The following is a 19,606-nucleotide window of genomic DNA, read 5'->3' on the forward strand; positions in this document are numbered from 1 at the left end:
GCATGAATAACGATCTTTTCACAAATACAAAAGCGTTCCGCCAAAAATAAGAATTACATTACTTTTGAATCCAACAATAACAAAAGAAAGACGAGGTTCATAATCTTGTTCATAATCTTCATCTCGGTAGGAGCTAACGATTCAAGGCATGAAAATAGTGCTGGAATTTACGGATCCAGCTTGAGTTCTATTACTCAATTTTACTGGATAAATTGGAAAGATATGGTATTCGAGGGAAAGCTGGTAACTGGTTAAAAAGTTACCTAACAGGTCGGGAACAATATGTTAGCATAGGGCATTACCATTCAGAGAAACTTGGTATTACATGTGGTGTTCCCCAAGGGTCAGTGTTGGGACCAAAACTTTTCAATGTATACATAAATGATATTTTTGATGTTTCTCAAGTACTTAAACTCATACTGTTCGCAGATGACACCAACATATTTTTCAGTAGCGATGATTATACTGATCTTGTAATGACTGTAAACAGGGAGCTAAAATTAATTAAAAAAAATGGATGGACATAAATAAATTATCATTAAATATAAATAAAACTAAAGCAATGTTTTTTGGTAATTTAAAATATAATATAGAATTACCAATTATCATTGAAGGTGTACCAATTGATAATGTGAGTGAAAACAAATTTTTGGGAGTTATAATTGATAACAAAATTTCATGGAAACCCCACGTCAGACACATAAAAACCAAAATTTCCAGAAGCCTCGCAGTTTTGAACAAAGTGAAACAATTCCTTGATAAAGATGCACTTCGTACTCTGTACTGTACCCTGGTTCTTCCATATCTTACATATTGTGTGGAAGTGTGGGGAAATACATATAAAAATACAACTAATCCATTAGTCACAGTACAGAAACGAGCACTGCGTATTATTCACAAGGCTGGTTATCTAGATCATACTCACAAATTCTTTCTTCAGGCAAAGTTACTTAAATTCCAGGATCTGGTTAATTACAATACATCCATAATTTTGTATAAAGCTTTTACTAAACTTTTACCGGCAAATTTACAAACTAGATTTGAAATTCGAGAAAAGGTTTATAATGTGAGAGGCTTTGGAGAATTCAAATTACCCAGAACTCGAACAACCCGTAAAGGCTTTTGTGTGTCTGTATGTGGTGTGAAAATCTGGAACAGTCTGAGTTTACAATTGAAACAATGCAAAAATATTCATAGATTTAAATTTCTCTACAAACAGTTGGTCTGGTCACAGTATACTCAATGATGGGTTTTAGTGTGCTCTGTAATGTCTGTCCTCTTACCATTGCTGGTATGGATTCCAAAATAAAAAATAAATAAAATAAAGTGTGCGTATGTATGTACATATATGTACTTGTGTGTGTAGATATATATGTATGTATATGTATGTGTGTTTGTTACTTGTAGTTATTACTGCCTGTTACCTGTGGTAATGCAATTTATAATTTATATATTCTGTATTCAGTTATGAAGGCTCTAATTGTTGGTTGCGAGCTGCCGCTTAGATGCTTGTATCTGCCCGGGGCTGTTGATGGGTCTGTATGCAATGATGGGCGTAGCTGCGGGAAGTTTATTGTTTTTTTTTGTTGATGAGTGAGTATAGGGGTGGGATTTAATAAGTTTTCTTCGTCCCACTCCTTTTTCAGGCAAGTTTTGTTTTTTGTTTTGTGTATTTTATGTTCAATATAGGTATTTGTTGTGCCTGAAAATGAATAAATAAATGAAAAAATGAAATGAATGACGTTGCATCTGAATGGAAATCGGTGTCTACATTCCACATGACAAATGTTTTTTGTAAGTCTTAACCAATGTTGTTGTCACTTTTAGGCAAGCACATTAGTCGTGTGTGCACTCCACCTTCTTGGCACCGGACAGGTGGGTGTGGCTGATATATATAGGCTCATCCGTCTGCACTGCTTCACTTTCAGGGCAATCAGATTCAATTAAAGTGGTCCAAAATGCTCATATTTGGGGTTCTACAATTTGGTATGTTTTTTTTTGTTGTTTTTTTAAATATTTTTTTAATTACAATTGTGGGATATATTTCGAATAATCTAAATCACAATTTTAGAAAATTGAATAATAATGTTTTTCGCTCATTTTTCAGCTTTGGTGGTTTTCGCTTGCGGTAAGTAGGGTTGAATTTTTCTTCTAAAAGCTGATGTGCATGCTACATTTCACATTGCCAGATTTGTTATTATTTTTGATGAAAATTAATTCATTTTTTTTCAGTGGACAATTTAACACTTTTGTCGTCAGCTAGACCCCAGATTTATTGCATGCCTTGCGTGTCCACTCATCAATTTTGTTGTTGAAAAATAAAATCTGGCAGTGTGACTGATTCTCTCTTCTAAACGGACTCAGTTCTTATTGATTAAACTACTACTTGAAATATGTGCTTGTTGACAGAGCCCACAGGAGATACTGATGCAGCCTCTAGAAACGACTGTTACCGGTGAGACAGACTTTCCTCACCTTATGTGCGAAGACCTCCAAAGTGAAAGGACACTTTCCAATCTAAGCAGATAATTTATTAAGAATCTACTTGTCAACTCTTGACATCGTGATATTTTTGAGTACAGGGAGATGTTAAAACGTGATCCCTTCAGTCATATTGTAGCTAAGCAGTGCATCTACACGCACACCGATGGTCTAGTCCAGGGGTCAGCAACCTTTAACACCCAAAGAGCCATTTGGACCCGGTTTCCACGGAAAAGAAAACACTGGGAGCCGCAAATACTTTTTGACATCTAAAATGAAGATAACACTGTATATATTGTTTTTTACTTTTATGCTTTGTGTGAACAACTAAGGTGTGTTGCTTTATGTAATTAACGTATTTTGAACTCTTAAAAAAAATATAACAAAAGGAAAGACACCCAGCTGAATAACAATGATCCATGTAGCAAACAAAAACTGTTGTGAGCCGCCACACACATATCGCCTTTGTGCTTTTGGAGCCTTGACCTGACTTTTAAAGAAATAACTGGGGAAAAAAAGCACTATGCTGCTAAAAAAAAATGAAAAATAGATATTTGCAAAATTCTGCCTAAATATGTATTTTACCTGGTTAATGTGTGTGGCGGGGCGTGGTCTGCAGCGCCGCTGCAGGGGAGGCGAACGCACCTGAGCGGCACCCGCAATCACGCGTCGTCGCCTTAAAGTCTGTGCTATCTATGCTGTTGTGTTGTTATGTGTCGGGCTGTGAGCAGAAAAGCGACAGCCGGCTGTATACGTACAGCAACCGTGTGTGAAAAGTGGCCTATAAAGAAACATCGTCTGGTCTGCCGTGATATCTTTATAATGGGACTTCTGCTCCTGAACCTTTGCACACAGCGTCTGCAAATCGGGGCTGTACGAAGTCACTTTCATCTTTATGCAGGACTATAAGCTGTTATATGTGAGGGGTGAGCGGTGTTTGATTTTAACATAGTTCACGGTGGAGAATAGCTGCTGACATAATGTGGATCCGAAGACCCATAATTGGCCTACTTGGGGTTGAAAGTCCCGATAAATGCACGGCGTTTCGGCGGGTATACCGGCTTCCGCGAGTGTGACGCTTATTTTGAGCGATCAAAAAATAATAGAATGTAATTTTATTTTTATATTTCAATATCACAATCTTATAATTTAGAACTACAAGTTAAAAAAAAGAACTAATATAAATAAAATACACTTCAGCTAAATACTTCTAATTTATTTTCCCAAACCACGCGGAGCCGCAGGTTGCCGACCCCTGGTCTAATTAGTAGCGGTTTTTGACACGGGCGGTTGCCACCACGATGCCGGGTGGGCGGGCATCGGCAAAAAAAATAAATTAAATAAAATAAATTAGCTGCCCCGACATCATGCCAGGCACCGATCGGCTTTCTGACGCTCATTTGCTGGGGGTAAGGGCGAGGTGCGCCCGCTGCTTGCGGCACAGGGAGGAGAGGACGGGGCAGCGGTGGATTCTCTGGCTGGCTGGAGCAGCATCTGATAACCAACTCGCAAAATAAAACAAAATAAAAAAAAACCCCAAAAACAACAACAAACACGAAAACACCAGACACATGATGAAATGCTAGGTAAACCTTTGTGAGTGTGTGTGTGTGAGTGTGTGTGTGTGAGAGAGAGAGAGAGGGAGAGATTGTCTAGCGTTATTTTTGTGCCACTATTCTGAGCTCACGTTAAAAAAAAAAGTGAGCGCATGTAAAGAGCAAGTCTAGACTTGCACCTGCAAATTCTGCAAGCTTGCATTTTGAGGAGAAATTAAAAAGAATTTTATTTGAGCCAAGAAAAGCTAAATTTGAGTGAACAAAATTCATTGCTGCGTGCAAAAAATGCATTTTACTGTCTGATATTATCCATACACACACACACACACAATAGCAGCCCCTCTCGCTGAGTTTTTGCATTTGCGCTTGCTCGCAATGTGCTGCTTGCGCTCTCAACATTTCTGCCCGTGCGCTTTCAACTCTTTTTGTACACCGTTATATTTGTGCCACAAAACCAGCCAATCACAGACAGGGAGATGTTAAAACGTGATCCCTTCAGTCATATTGTAGCTAAGCAGTGCATCTATTTGCACACCGATGGTCTAGTTGTATGTAGACGTTAACATGTTTTCCATCAGAGGGCAGTATAATAAAGCAAAAATGAGGAAATCTGTACAGATTTGACTGTTCAGATGATGTGATGATTATAGTTAATATATATATGTACTTTTATGTCTGTGAAAATGACTGTCAGTGTTGATATCCTGGGTTTGGTTATCTTCGCTTTTCAGAAAAGACTGTGATGGAACAGTGTATGACATCCAAGAGGCTACTTGCTGTGGAAACAGACTTCACCCAGGTGGAAGTTTGTCTTGTTGTGGAAATGAGCCTTACAATCCTGAAACAGCCACTTGTTGTAAACACAACATCACAGGTAATAATTTATGAACTAGCTACATAACTAAAACTGGAGTTGAATTGTACCAATTTAGACTGAAAGGAAGCACAATAGCACAGTGTTTAGCACTGTTGTCTAGGAGTAAGAAGGTCCAACATCCAACATCTGGCTAGGGCCTTTCTGTGTGGAACTTTAATGTTCTCCAGAGAACATATAAACTGGGTTTTGGTTCCATGTCCTCTCTCCTCTTTCAGCACTTGGTATTTCTCAAGTTTCTCATGTTTCTTCCTGATGTTGTCAACATTTGTTATAGCTACATTTATCTCTGCATGTCCCTGTATATGTATACTATGCTAGTCAGCTGGTTATGGCATTCCAAGATGCTAGCCCTTCCTGCTAGCATCTTGGAACCCCAACCTGGTAGGTTGGGATCTACCACACCAGGTAAGACCCCAGGTGCAGACTTGCAGACTATGCAAAGATGCCTCTGAGCCATCAGCACATAACAACAAGGTGCAAGATGCTAGCAGGCAGGTCGTACGTGGAATGCCATAACCAAGTGGCTGGCAGAAACATTTGTGTTGATTATGGCCTCGAAGTCCTGAGGTCAAATTGGATATGCCTATCCATTTTTATAATTTTTCCCAGTTTTTTTTTGAGTGGACATCAAAGCTCATCCAGCTCATATTTTGTTCTAGGTTTCCAGTGACTCAGTGCTGCTCAACTAAAAATGAAAATACCACACTAGACTGAACTTTTTTGTTCTCTTTAAACTTGTGGACTTTCTGGTACTGATTTTAGACAGTGGTTCTAGTGATTGTGTCTTGTTTTAACAGCCAGTGTTACTCAGGGTCTGAGTGAAAAGGTGTCCAAGTGCTGTGACCTAAAGGTGTACAACCCAATCAATGAAATATGTTGTCAATCAACCATCATATCAAAACGTGGACCAATGGCTGAATGCTGTGGTAACGGTGAGCAGACACACAGTTGGAAAAGAAGACTAAATTAAATTTCTGTGAAATGTACTCCATTCAAACATTTTGAGGATACTGGAGCAGCTTCTCAGTTGAGTTATATTTGAAGTAAAAATTTTAAAAATGACAATGATCTTTTCCACAGATGTTTTTGATAAGGACAAACAGTTGTGTTGTGGTCCAGCTGATAATAAGACAATTCTGGTGAGGAATTCCCGTCACCATGAGTGCTGCGGTCACAGCCAGTATGACACTGAGACTCAGTGCTGCTGTTCAAATGAGGAGAAGTTGGAGATACAATCGAAGGATTCATCCTGCTGTGTCAGGAATTTCAGTCCAGGTCAGCTCAGTACATAATAGCATGTCATTCTTTGCTGAATGGATTTCATGACATTTTTTGTAGTTTGAATCCAACTTTACATATCAGTCTTTAGGTATGTCAAACTGAGGCGTCTGCATGGTTACATTTGCTTAAAAAAATAATCAGCTTTCGATTAGTTTGCTTGTAGCAAATTTCCCTTTTTCCATTTTCCTTTGGATGGTTAAAGGAAGCTTATGCTAATTACTGTGAGTGAAGCCTGTATGTTGACTTTGTCTTTCCCTCTACAGGCCTTTCAAGTGGAAATTGTTTTGTTTTTTGTTTTTTTCAGTAAACTGAAATATAAGCTGAAATTAAGCATATTTCCTTCTTATTTAAAAATCTTGATGCTTTTTGTCCACAGGTGTGGAAAAACAGGTAAGCACACTGTAACAAAAGTATTAATTGCCTTAGATTGGTCAATAAAGAAACGTATTGGTCCTTTCTTAAACAATAATTTTACATCCCATTTTATTTTACAGATCACAGAGCTTCAACCCAACTGGTAGGTTAAAGGAACTTTTTGCAATTATTCTAGGTCTTTGTCAGCCCTTGGCATTTCTCAAGCGTCCTTCTTTCTAATCTTGCTTCTTATAGCTAATTGTATCACCACGGCACTGTTCTCTGCTTTTTCACCTTTGTTATGTCTGGTTGGTAAGCTATCACCAGTTTGCCCATCTGTATCTGGAAGTCTCAAAGACAACACAGAGGCACTAATCATGGCAGTACAGGAACAAGCCCTGAGCAAATGATCCATAGAAGCTGGAGTCTACCACACCAAGCAAGACCCCAGGTGCAGGCTGTGTAAAGATGCCACTGAGACAATCCGCCACATAACAGTAGGGTGCAAGATGCTAGCAGGCAGGGCATACATAGGACGCCATAACCAAATCACCAGCATAGCATACAGGAACATCTGTGCAGAGTATGGCCTGGAAGTCCTGAGGTCTAAACAGGACATGGGTGGTTGTGAATGACCAAACTAAGAGCCTGTGGGACTTCCAGATACAGACGGACAAACTGGTGATGGCTATGAACCGGACACAGTAGTGGTAGACAAGCAGAGGACCCAAGCTTGAAGAAGGGGTAAGCAGGGGGAAGAGGGGAATTTTTAATTCATGTAATTTACATCCATATCTATATGTTTATATAGTTCTCTCTCTCTCTGTCATGTTCTCCCCTTGCCTGTGTTGGTTTTCTTCGGGTACTCTGGCTTCCTCCCACAGTCCAAAGAAATGCAGTTAGTGGTGTTAGGTTGATTGGTGATTCCAAATTGCCTGTACGAGTAAATGCAAATGGTTGTCTGTCTCTCTGCGTTAGCCCTGCGTCAGGCTGGTGATCTGTCCAGGGTGTAGCTTGCCTCTATGGTAGCTGGGATAGGTTTCAGATATAGGTATATAAGATGTATCACATACCTCTAAAGATAGGTAAAGGGACCATTCCACTTTCCATTTATTCCGGTTTGACTTTATTAAATGAAATCTCTATACATATTTTACACTTGTGTGCCATACATTAGTCTATGCTGTTTACAAAAGAACAAAAAAACAAACAAACTATTAATTGTGTTCGACTTTGTGGTTTTGTTCATGTGATGTGGACAGCTTGTGTGTTTATTTTTGCCCGTCTTTGTACATCCACAGCACTGAACCAAACACACACCTCTGTGGGTCATCATGTTACAATCCAAAGGAAAGTCAGTGCTGTGAGAGAAATCAAAAGCCTCACTGGTTCTGTGCCTCAGGTAACACCGTCTCCATGTTTGTTTTGACATTTATCCACTTTATCTGTTAGTTACTAGTTGATGTGACTTGGCACCACAGGGTGATCTTAACTATACAGCTTCAATAGCAGTTAGAGCTTTTTGGTATCTTGTGTGTATCAGTGTGAAAGCAAAGAACTTCAACAAAATACTAAACTAATAATGTAAATCGAAAATGATATTAAAATAAGAAATGGTGCAATTTTCGCTCATTTTGAAGTCATAAACCTTAAACAGTTCTAAAAGACGGGGACAGGAACACATATACCTTTGTACTCCTTTTTTTGATTTTGCTGTGCCCTACGTGTTTTCCGTCTGTGATGGTTCTCGAGCCAGCTTTGTACTCTTTTACTACCATGTAATCTATTATAAAGAATAACTGGGCATTGTCTAACATGAAAAAAAGACATCTGCATGCCAGCAAGTTCTTCCAAATCCTCGATTTATTTTTCAGTAATAAGAAGGCTTTCATGATGCAAGTTACTCAAGCCCCACACCCTAACAAATGGTTTGATGCTTTAACTCAAAAAAGAGCAGTATTTCATGCCACAAACAGAGTTCAACTAAATGTAAAATATTTGTTGTTATAGGCAGACAATTAGCCAATAACAAACCCTGCTGAAAATAAGGCAAAAAAAAATGTGGGAGGAAGCGACAGTAAAGGCTGTGAATAAAGCCACAGAGACAAATGACTGAACGATTTGACTAAAAAAACAGAATGTTGGGAAGAGTTGTTTCTGTCTGACTTACTTCTCAGGTTGCCCTTAGATAAATCCAGACAGTGAACTAAATTTCTTTATGCTTACCGACAATGAAGCATGTGTCATCATACTTTGAGACGGTTAAGAAGTCTGTCTTGCGAGGATCAACGTCATGGGAAAAGCAGGTGACGCATGAAAGCCTGGCTAATGAATAAAGAGCAAGTGAAATTAAAAGACAGGCGGGGAGAGAGACAAAAAGCAAGTGTGTTTTTTTTTTTTTCCTTAACTATGGAAATGACTCATTAGATGAGCAACATCTTTTGGATAAAACTAGCTCCCATAAACTGCAAACTCCAAAAAGGATGTTAGCCCAACAACACATGGCAAACTGCAGCTCGTTTGTTAAAAACATTTCTGGAGATCTGAATGGGTTCATTAACTTTGTTGTACCGCTATAACTTGTTATCTTTATGACATGTTGTTGAACCAGAAAGTCACCCAACTCTTTTTTCACTTATTCCCTCCACTTTACCACAGTTTTACCTCACTCTGATTTTTGCACATTTGGCTTCACATGCCATCAGGGTTCTTTTTTCTGACAGGTAATTCCTCTGTGCGTCGCTTACCCTTTGCAGATGGAGACAATAAACTTATGTCTATTAAAGAGGGTATTGTATTTGAAACTCGAGTAGTAAGTGTGCGAAACAGGGAACGTGTATTTTCTTCTCTCTCTAAGTCATCTTTTCCACATATCATTTATCTCAACATGTTCAGTCTGATAAGTTTTTATTGCAACTCCTCTCTCTTCTTTCCACCTTTCTGACCCTCACATCTCTCTATTTAGGTCTAAGCAAGACGACACCAACTGTGTATAACCCACGCACACAAGTCTGTTGTGATGGATGTGTATCTGCGTGGAAGCCTTGGATAGATCAAGTAATGGACTAATTGCTTTACTTGTTATTCTGGCTGCTTAGCTGGAAGAGTTTTAATTTTAACTTTTTAATGCAAAGGTTAACAATTTTTATCTTTTTAAATTAGCTAATGTATGCACATTCATTTCAGTATTAAATTCTACTAAAAGAACACTTGAATCTGGAGCACTGACAGGAATGGTACAGAATGATCCCAGAAGAAAAAAAGAGCTTTTTCTATGCAAGTTTGATCAGAGAGCTCTGAGTTCCACCCTGCTCCTTTTATACAGTAACCAAGGGTATTTACGATCTGATGTCTAAAGGTCATCTAAAGGCATAGGTAGCAGTTACAACTAATGCAAAAGTGTGTGTGTGTGTGTGTGTGTGTGTAGGATATCACCTATGTGCATTTGAATGTGTAGAGGAAAAGCCTGGTTTTGTCTGCATTGCTTCACACTTAAATTCATTGCCTCTGATTCTTCAAGTGCTGTGGAGAGACGCCGTATGGCTCGGCACAACGTGGAGTTCTGTGTTGTAATAAGAGCTTGTACGAGGGCAGAGACGATGGAGAGGAATGTTCAGAGATGGGTATTCCTTACAACCCGGCTAAAGGGACCATGTGTTGTTCTCACTTTCATGGCAGCCCAGGACAACACTGCTGTGGGACAGAAATTTACCAGCCTCATGCTGAGATCTGCTGCAATGGACACAGGTGTGTGTGTGTGTGTGTGTGTGTGTGTGTGTGTGTGTGTGTGTGTGTGTGTGTGTGTGTGTGTGTGTGTGTGTGTGTGTGTGTGTGTGTTCTTTTTAATGGTTTTAAACACTTGAATTTTTTTTTAAATCACATTCATATTCACTGGTATTATATTTGCTTTTTTTGTTTACTCTTAATATCGCACCCTCTACAGACAAAATTACAACATCATTATGATAAGAGGAGCACCTCAATGTCACCTGTATATATTTCATTTTGTTTAATGTACTGGGATATTTGTAATTAGAGCTATTTGTTATATTTTTGTAACTCTGTCACTTTTTTGTTTTATTTGGTTTAGTTAGTTAGTTACTGTTCTTACTGTCATGGAACAACTGTGCCCACATAATCTCCTCTGAGATTAATAAAGTAAATCATTTACAGTGGGGCAAAAAAGTATTTAGTCAGCCACCGATTGTGCAAGTTCCCCCACCTAAAATGATGACAGAGGTCAGTAATTTGCACCAGAGGTACACTTCAACTGTGAGAGACAGAATGTGAAAAAAAAAATCCATGAATCCACATGGTAGGATTTGTAAAGAATTTATTCGTAAATCAGGGTGGAAAATAAGTATTTGGTCAATAACAAAAATACAACTCAATACTTTGTAACATAACCTTTGTTTGCAATAACAGAGGTCAAACGTTTACTATAGGTCTTTACCAGGTTTGCACACACAGTAGCTGGTATTTTGGCCCATTCCTCCATGCAGATCTTCTCGAGAGCAGTGATGTTTTGGGGCTGTCGCCGAGCAACACGGACTTTCAACTCCCGCCACAGATTTTCTATGGGGTTGAGGTCTGGAGACTGGCTAGGCCACTCCAGGACTTTCAAATGCTTCTTACGGAGCCACTCCTTTGTTGCCCGGGCGGTGTGTTTTGGATCATTGTCATGTTGGAAGACCCACCCTCGTTTCATCTTCAAAGTTCTCACTGATGGAAGGAGGTTTTGGCTCAAAATCTCACGATACATGGCCCCATTCATTCTGTCCTTAACACGGATCAGTCGTCCTGTCCCCTTGGCAGAAAAACAGCCCCATAGCATGATGTTTCCACCCCCATGCTTCACAGTAGGTATGGTGTTCTTGGGATGCAACTCAGTATTCTTCTTCCTCCAAACACGACGAGTTGAGTTTATACCACAAAGTTCTACTTTGGTTTCATCTGACCACATGACATTCTCCCAATCCTCTGCTGTATCATCCATGTGCTCTCTGGCAAACTTCAGACGGGCCTGGACATGCACTGGCTTCAGCAGCGGAACACGTCTGGCACTGCGGGATTTGATTCCCTGCCGTTGTAGTGTGTTACTGATGGTGACCTTTGTTACTTTGGTCCCAGCTCTCTGCAGGTCATTCACCAGGTCCCCCCGTGTGGTTCTGGGATCTTTGCTCACCGTTCTCATGATCATTGTGACCCCACGGGATGAGATCTTGCGTGGAGCCCCAGATCGAGGGAGATTATCAGTGGTCTTGTATGTCTTCCATTTTCTGATGATTGCTCCCACAGTTGATTTTTTCACACCAGGCTGCTTGCCTATTGTAGATTCACTCTTCCCAGCCTGGTGCAGGTCTACAATACTTTTCCTGGTGTCCTTCGAAAGCTCTTTGGTCTTGGCCATGGCGGAGTTTGGAGTCTGACTGTTTGAGGCTGTGGACAGGTGTCTTTTATACAGATGATGAGTTCAAACAGGTGCCATTCATACAGGTAACGAGTGGGGGACAGAAAAGCTTCTTACAGAAGACGTTACAGGTCTGTGAGAGCCAGGGATTTTCCTTGTTTGAGGTGACCAAATACTTATTTTCCACCCTGATTTACGAATAAAATCTTTACAAATCCTACCATGTGGATTCATGGATTTTTTTTTTCACATTCTGTCTCTCACAGTTGAAGTGTACCTCTGGTGCAAATTACTGACCTATGTCATCATTTTAAGTGGGGGAACTTGCACAATCGGTGGCTGACTAAATACTTTTTTGCCCCACTGTACGAGACAGGCAGAAATTCCAGACATACCGAAGGTCTTTCCCACCTATTTTTCCTTTCAATGCATTGAGTTACTAAAAGAATTTCTCTGCCTCATCACTCTGAGTCTCTGTCTGGGCTTGGTGCTTAAAACCTGTGCATGTGCATGCTTGTCATGACTCCAGTGTTCAATGAATGTACATTCATATTCAGTAACTGCATTTATTGCAACATTCAATGTTTTGTATTGCCATATGGGCTGGAACCAGTGTTAATGTATGAATTATCACACAACTCAGTAGCTATTCATATCCAGGTCTCAGTTGCTGTTTTATGGTAGGCTTTGTAACAGCTGAACTTGCTGAATCTTGGTGGCTCGTAAGATGCAGTAACTATCAGAGCTTGTTTTCACGAACTTTGCTGCCAGTTGTGGCGATACCTAAATACCAAAAGAAGATCATATTTATGTTTATGTCTTTCTTTATTTGTTATGTGTCATATGTCAATGAGAGGAATGTTATAACAAAAAAAAAATAAGTTAATGAACATTGCTCATTGCTTTTTAAAACATAATGCATTGTTTTTCCTTTTTTAATCCCTGGAGAAAATAATCTTATCAATATTTTGCATTACTTTCTAACGTGGCATTAGACCCATGATCATATAATCACTAGTTAAGAATACAAACCTTAAACTACAGAGCCATATAGACGCAGATCCAGCAACTCTGACGATGTTCTGTTTTTTCAGTGCACAAATGAAGACATTATCTTTTATGCTAACATCTAGCAATACACATATAGACTAATGTAATTCGCCCTCTTATGAACATATTTATCACTCTTCTTATTTGATATTAATTTGTCCCTCTGTTTCCCAACCAGGCATCTCAAATCAGAAAACATTTACTGCTGTGGGGTCAAAGCCTACAACATTAAAGACCCACAGATGAAGTGCTGTGCAGGAACACTGTACAATCTGACATCGTTAGACAAGCATGGAGGGGATGCACAATGCTGTGGATCCATTCTGCAAAGGCCACAGGTAAAGTCAGTGACACAAATGACAGCAACAAATCATTTTGTATTTTCTACTATTGTTATGCGCAATTCTGACAGGCTTCATCTTGCTCTTGTGGTCATTTTAAAAATGTTGTACAAAACATGATTTAGCTACTATAAAAGCTACTTTTGGCTACTCTCTTATTCACAAGGGATTATCACAGTGACTAGTAAACCTTGGCAGATTTTTATGCCTTTTTGTGTGAAAAAATATGAAGGATAATGTTTAAAGAAAGGAAACTTATAACTGATAGAAAATGATAGGGCAGGAGAAAAACCCTGAGGAAACCAGCAGGTCCATACCACTATGCAATTGAAGTATTATTTACTGAACAGAAGCTTTGTTTGAAGCTTTGTTTAACAGCATGTTAGAATGCATTTGGTCTCCGACTGTCTGTATTGTGCAGAGCTTAAAGACATAGGGAAGGCAAGGTAAGTTTATTTATATAGCACAATTCAACAACAAGGTGATGCTTTACAGAGACATTAAAAAACAAAAACAAATAAAAAGCATGATTTAAAATTGATAGAAAAAACAGTAGATAAAATCAGAACAGTAGATAAAATTAGTAGTTAAAATGTAAGTTTTGAAATTTAAGCTTAAAAGTGTGGATTTGGTGCTTTATTCAAATGCAGCTGAGAATAGGTGAGTCTTCAACCTGGATTTAAATAAACTGAGTGTTTCAGCTGATCTGAGGCTTTCTGGAAGTTTGTTCCAGAAATATCGGAGAAAAATAAAAAATGTAATCCGATCCATTAAATATCACGAAAGCACCTCACAAAACTTGCAACACGCCGTAACTCACCTCAGAACGTTAGCACGTCGGAGCAGTATGCATCACGTGATAGAGCGGCTGTGGCATGCGGGACCTGTCGGTGGTCTGGATAGCTTGCTTCGCTAGCAACCCGGCATTTCATCTCGGACAAAGTTATCCCGAGAGAAGTAAAGCAAGTGTGTAAGTCCATCTCTGAATGTTTGTAAAGCATTCCTGCGTTAAGCTTAACGAGCGACTGCCTCTCGCTCTCCGGCTGCTACTTCAATCGTGAAACTGCTTAATGATCAGCTGATCGGCTTTTCTGTCGCGAGTCCGTCTCTCTTGTTTGCTTTTGGCCCACTTTGTACCAGAAAGAGGAAACCAGCGGCTGAACAACAGCAGCACGTTTAAGCTTGATCAGCTGTTGTTAGAATTTATTTAATATTACTTTCTACACCAGGATCTTTTTCTACGTAGCTGACGCTGGTAGCTGTGCAGGGGCGGATCTAGCAAAGTTTAGCCAGGGGGGCCGATAGGGCATTAACAGGGAAAAGGGGGCACAAAGACATACTTTTCTTTCTTATTCTCATTTAAAATGTCTAGCTTTTAATAAATAATTATCTGACACCCAAAGTTTTAATTTGATGTAAAATGAATAGAAGTCAATTACTGTATATAGTAACTATTAAGTCTAATATACTCTAGTAAGCTATAGTACTTTTTCCTTTGGGAATGTACCATCTGTGCAGTCTGCAATTTTGTTGAAGAAAGATGTTGAATCTATTTAATATTTCTTGAAAAATAATTGATTTCTGTGCATTTTTTTCACACTGCATCAAATTAAGGTTGATTACGTCGATTAAGCATCATGAGGTGGAGCGTGAGGGGTGGTTCCCTGTTTTTTATTTATTTATTTTTGTTGTTGCTGGGAGTTGGAACCCTATTAGTTAGGTTGCTTAATATTTACGCTAAGTACTCTTTAAAATACCAGAATAGGGAGGATGGTGTAGGTCTAAGTTTATTAGATTGATCAGTGTTGCTGAACTATGAAATATTTTTTTTTGCATACAGGTATAACAGAATAGCTTTAGTGTAGTTGTTGTTTTAAACTTGAGTATGAACTTATACAAAATGCAGCAAGATATAAAAAACAGTTTTGTTGATTAAAAAACACTATATCGGATTCATATCGGTATCGGCAGATATCCAAATTTATGATATCGGTATCGGACATAAAAAAGTGGTATCGTGCCATCTCTAGTTGAGACATCAGATCTTTTATCCTTGAAATATTCTTGAGGTGATAGTAAGCTGATTTTGTTATTGTCTTAATGTGTTTTTCTAAGTTTAGGTCTGCATCCATCACTACACCCAAATTTCTCGCCTGGTTTGTGGTTTTTAGGTGTATAGATTGGAGTTCTCTGGTGACCTGTAATCGTTTTTCTTTGGCACCAAAAACTATTACTTCAGTTTTGTTTTTGTTTACCTGGAGAAAATTGTGGCACAACCAGTCATTAATTTCCTCAAAGCATTTACCAAGAGCCTGTACAGGGCCTTGGTCTCCTGGTGACATTGTGATATATATTTGTGTGTCATCTGCATAGCTGTGATAGTTTATTTTGTTGTTCTTTATAATGTCTGTATTCAGACATATGTCATTAAACACTTTGGTCAGAGCGGTTTCAGTGCTGTGGTTCTGTCTAAAACATCATAGCAGTTATTCTGTTTTAAGAAGTAACTGAGCTGTTGAGAAACTGCTTTTTCAATGATCTTACTTAAAAATGGGAGATTTGAGATCGGACTGTAGTTGTTCATTTGTGTCTTGTCAAGATTGTCCTTTTTCAGCATAGGTTTGATTACAGCAGTTTTTAGTGGTTCTGGAAACACACCTGACATTAAAGAAAAGTTGACGATCTGTAACAGGTCTGACTCTAAAGTCTTTGAGACCTTTTTGAAAAAACTTGTTGGCAGGACATCTAAACAGCAGGAGGAGTTCAGTTAACTTAAGATGTCCTCCAGGTCTTTGCTGTTAATCGGGTGAAACCGTTTGATGGTGTTTAAACAGTTTTTTGGTGGACACAGTACATATCCTGGATCTGCTGTTGATGTACCAATTGCTTGTCTAATCTTTTGGATTTTTTCAGTGAAGAATTTGGCAAAGTCATTGCAGGCCATGGTCGAGTGAAGTTCAGCTGCCACTGACACAGGAGGGTTTGTTAGCCTGTCAACTGTAGAAAATAAGACCCGAGCATTATGACTGTTTTTAGTGATGATGTCAGAGAAGTAGGACCTTCTTGCACTCCTCAGTTGTAAATTATAATTGTGAAGTTTCTCTTTATAAATGTCATAATGAACCTGGAGGTTTGTTTTTCTCCATCTGCGCTCAGCTTTCCTACACTCTTTTTTCATTTTTCACCAGTGTGGAGTTTCTCCATGGAGACTTTTTCCTTCCAGAGATAACCTTCACCTTAATGGGAGCAATAGTGTCCATTACATTTAACATTTTAGCATTGAAGCTATTGACGAGCTCGTTGATATACACAGGTGATTTTTTTAAAGAAAAGAAGGATCTCTAATTTAAATACAGCTTATGTTGCACCATAACTATTATTATTAGGTTTTAAGCAGGTATATACTATAACTCAAGTAAGTCAAGGAAGTTTTTTTTTACCATGAATGTGAGATTGTGGACTGCCTGAATTAGCACAATGACTGCAAACTGTTGTGCTTTCATTAACCATAATTGATGATATATCTTCAAATCCAGGACATTTGCTGCTCAAGTGAGGACAAAGAGGTGCTGTACTCTGCCAAGACAGGGTTTAGCTGCTGTGGTCACCTCTACTATAACACCAGCCTGTGGTCATGCTGTGCTGGGAGGCTGAGATCAATCCATGAAGCAGGACAGGATCAGAGAAAGATGATAAAAGGTCTGTTTAGATGTTACACATTCTCTCTTACAAAGTAGGACTTAATTTTATGTCAATTTATCTTGATTGCACAACCTAGAGATCTCACTTTACCAATAATATGTCTATAATGTTCTTTGTTTTTCAGAATCCAGAGTTCTATCTGTGAATAATTTGAATAAAGCTAATCTTTGCAGAGGTATTATAAAAACATATTGGTAAAAAAAAATGATATTTATGAATTGATATGAATTAGTAGTGTAATATATTTGTGTATCTTTCTCCTTAGTGTACATTGGGGCTGTGGAAAGTGTCTCTCTGCAGAGCGTTGTGTTCAGGAATGTTTTGAAGGTCTATGGGATGCAGGCCAAAGTGAAAGCTCTGCCTTTGCCCTACGTCCTGGAAACAAATGATCGCTGTAGCTATCCTAAACTGATTCCTGGGAAGACCTACTTCTTTAACAAAGACAATATTTTCACTGGTTTCATCGATGATTCTTTTCTGCAGCCACTCCATTTCATTATTTCCAAGTGTTCACCTAGGATCACCACTCACCGAAAATTAATCAGTATGCCTTTTGCATACTGAGCACTCACACTAAAGCTGAGTGTATGCTGACACCAGCCCAGCAGCTAGACCCTGAACTTCAAAATGTAACAAAGGCAATAATGAACAGATAGGCTGGTAGCATTATAACCTTCACTTCTAAATGTACATGTTTCTAAAACAGATATATTGTGGGGATTACTTTGTCTTTGAGCTGGTTTTAAATTTTGCTCTCTGTAGCTTAAGATTCAAATCTAATTTTCAATATAAGGACTGTTTTTAATACTTTATGGAATCCTTAAAATGTCAATCCTTTCAGGACTGTGTGAACTCTTTGGGACTTGTATATTGGACAATTGATATGCATGCAGCTTTATGGCCAAATGAAGCCTGTTTCCTCATTGTTGCAAACAAAGCAGATAAATGATCTTGAGTTTATTCTATGTGTTGAATGTGGCTTTGATAGATTTACAGTGGAGCTCTCAATGTAAATCTATCAAACAGTGAACTTTCTTTTTAATATTCTGCTTTTTAAGCAGCCTATTATTCTGTGTTATTCTGTGGTGCATAAAGTAGATATTTGAAGCAATATTGATGCAACAGAGTTCAGTGGGGAGTCAATCTTTCATTGTGTGAATTTATAGATGAAAATTATATCTGTAAAATGAAAATTAAACCAGCTTCATCTCAAAGAATAAATGAATTAACTTCCTATCGTGTTCACTATCTTCTATATTTATTACTGACTGTAGTCACTTCATGATATAACCACACTTTGACTAGTTGACACAGAAGATAAAGTTAACCTTTCCCAAGACCAGACATTGGCTATATCATATGACTCATTAAACTCATTAAGTTAGGACATTATAAAGGATAACTATTAAAGGTGCCACTAAAAGTCAAAAGATAGCCATATGTTGTAACTTTATTGCAGTTTTTGTTTGATAACAGCATTTTGATTATTTTGTAAGTGATTTAAGTGTTAGTCACATGTTTAGTGAGGGCTGTTAATTATAGATTTAATTTCTGCTAAAAGGGAGCATTTAACAGTTATTTTCATTAGAAACTGCGTTTCCCAGAATCCTTTGTGGTAGATGAAAGTTACTCTGGGTTTTAGCTAGCAAAGAAAGTTTGGGAAGCCATTATATGTTGCTCTGATGTCGAGCAGTTTATTTGTTGTACATTCCCCTTTTTGAAGCCTTATATAAAGACTATCGTTTCTCCAATTGATGTCCGATCCATTTTTTTGGGCTAGTGGATTTGCCACAACACCATAAATAGGAGGATATAGCGGATCAGTATATTTATATGTAAAATTTATATGTAAAATGGTCAATTTAATAGTTGCTCAGCCAGTCCACTCTGATCTAAAGTGGTGAATTGGCTACTGAAAGACCAGCATTACTCTTAGTTACTTATAGCTTGATCCTGCATAGATAGCTTCAGACTAATTTGGCCTACGTCAGGCCCCTAAATTGTACCTAGTTATATTCCAAGTCCATTGGGAGTTGCTGTAACAGGTGTGGTGATTAGATACCTGGCCTGCAAGTATGCTCAGGCCCCAGTTTTTGCCAGAGTAGGTGGACATTCTTGGAGAGAGAGGTAGGACCAGGCGAGTCCTTTCATTCACTAGCTTAATCTGAACCCTGGATCGCCTGCTGGGTAATACTTGTAGATCAGAGATTAGGGCTTTTTAAACAGAGAGCTGATTCCCACTTCCTGTATTGGGGTGCTGGTTCTGACAATCCACAAGATGATCTCCTATGGCAACTACTAAAACAAAGAGGATTAGCAACTACTTTCACATTTTAGTTAGAAATGCATGAAAAGGCAAATTCATTTTTAAACTTTTTGTAATGCAGTTTTCTGGATTTTTTATTTTTTAAATTTTTTTTTGTTATTGTTGTGTCATCTCTGTCAACCTACTATTGAAATAATAGAATGATCATTTCTTGTTAGTGGGCAAACTTTCCTTGACTGTAAGATTTTACGTTCAAAATTACACAAAACCAGACAGAGGAAAAAAAGT

The 19,606-nt window shown here is 38.5% G+C and overlaps 1 protein-coding gene across 1 annotated transcript; it reads left to right on the forward strand.

The window, feature by feature from the left end:
• The first annotated feature begins 1,943 nt into the window (after nt 1-1,943).
• On the forward strand, nt 1,944-18,249 carry LOC113036595 (uncharacterized). The gene is made up of 15 exons (XM_026193007.1): nt 1,944-1,986; nt 2,108-2,128; nt 2,410-2,455; nt 4,769-4,911; nt 5,712-5,846; nt 5,995-6,189; nt 6,572-6,585; nt 6,690-6,712; nt 7,851-7,951; nt 9,515-9,606; nt 10,070-10,296; nt 13,188-13,347; nt 16,887-17,049; nt 17,177-17,227; nt 17,318-18,249. Exons 1-15 carry the CDS (start codon nt 1,959-1,961, stop codon nt 17,614-17,616), a joined length of 1,698 nt encoding a protein of 565 aa, XP_026048792.1. The 5' UTR covers nt 1,944-1,958; the 3' UTR covers nt 17,617-18,249.
• The last annotated feature ends 1,357 nt before the right edge of the window (nt 18,250-19,606 follow it).

The sequence above is a fragment of the Astatotilapia calliptera genome, chromosome 14 (genome assembly GCF_900246225.1).
Source record: "Astatotilapia calliptera chromosome 14, fAstCal1.2, whole genome shotgun sequence".
Classification (NCBI taxonomy): domain Eukaryota; kingdom Metazoa; phylum Chordata; class Actinopteri; order Cichliformes; family Cichlidae; genus Astatotilapia; species Astatotilapia calliptera.

Excerpts from the sequence above, each read along its gene's own strand:
- LOC113036595 (XM_026193007.1), top strand. The coding sequence starts at position 1,959 with ATGCTCATATTTGGGGTTCTACAATTTG. Across the intron at positions 1,987-2,107 it reads ATTTGGGGTTCTACAATTTG|CTTTGGTGGTTTTCGCTTGC; the intron begins GTATGTTTTTTT and ends CTCATTTTTCAG. Across the intron at positions 17,050-17,176 it reads TCAGAGAAAGATGATAAAAG|AATCCAGAGTTCTATCTGTG; the intron begins GTCTGTTTAGAT and ends TTTGTTTTTCAG.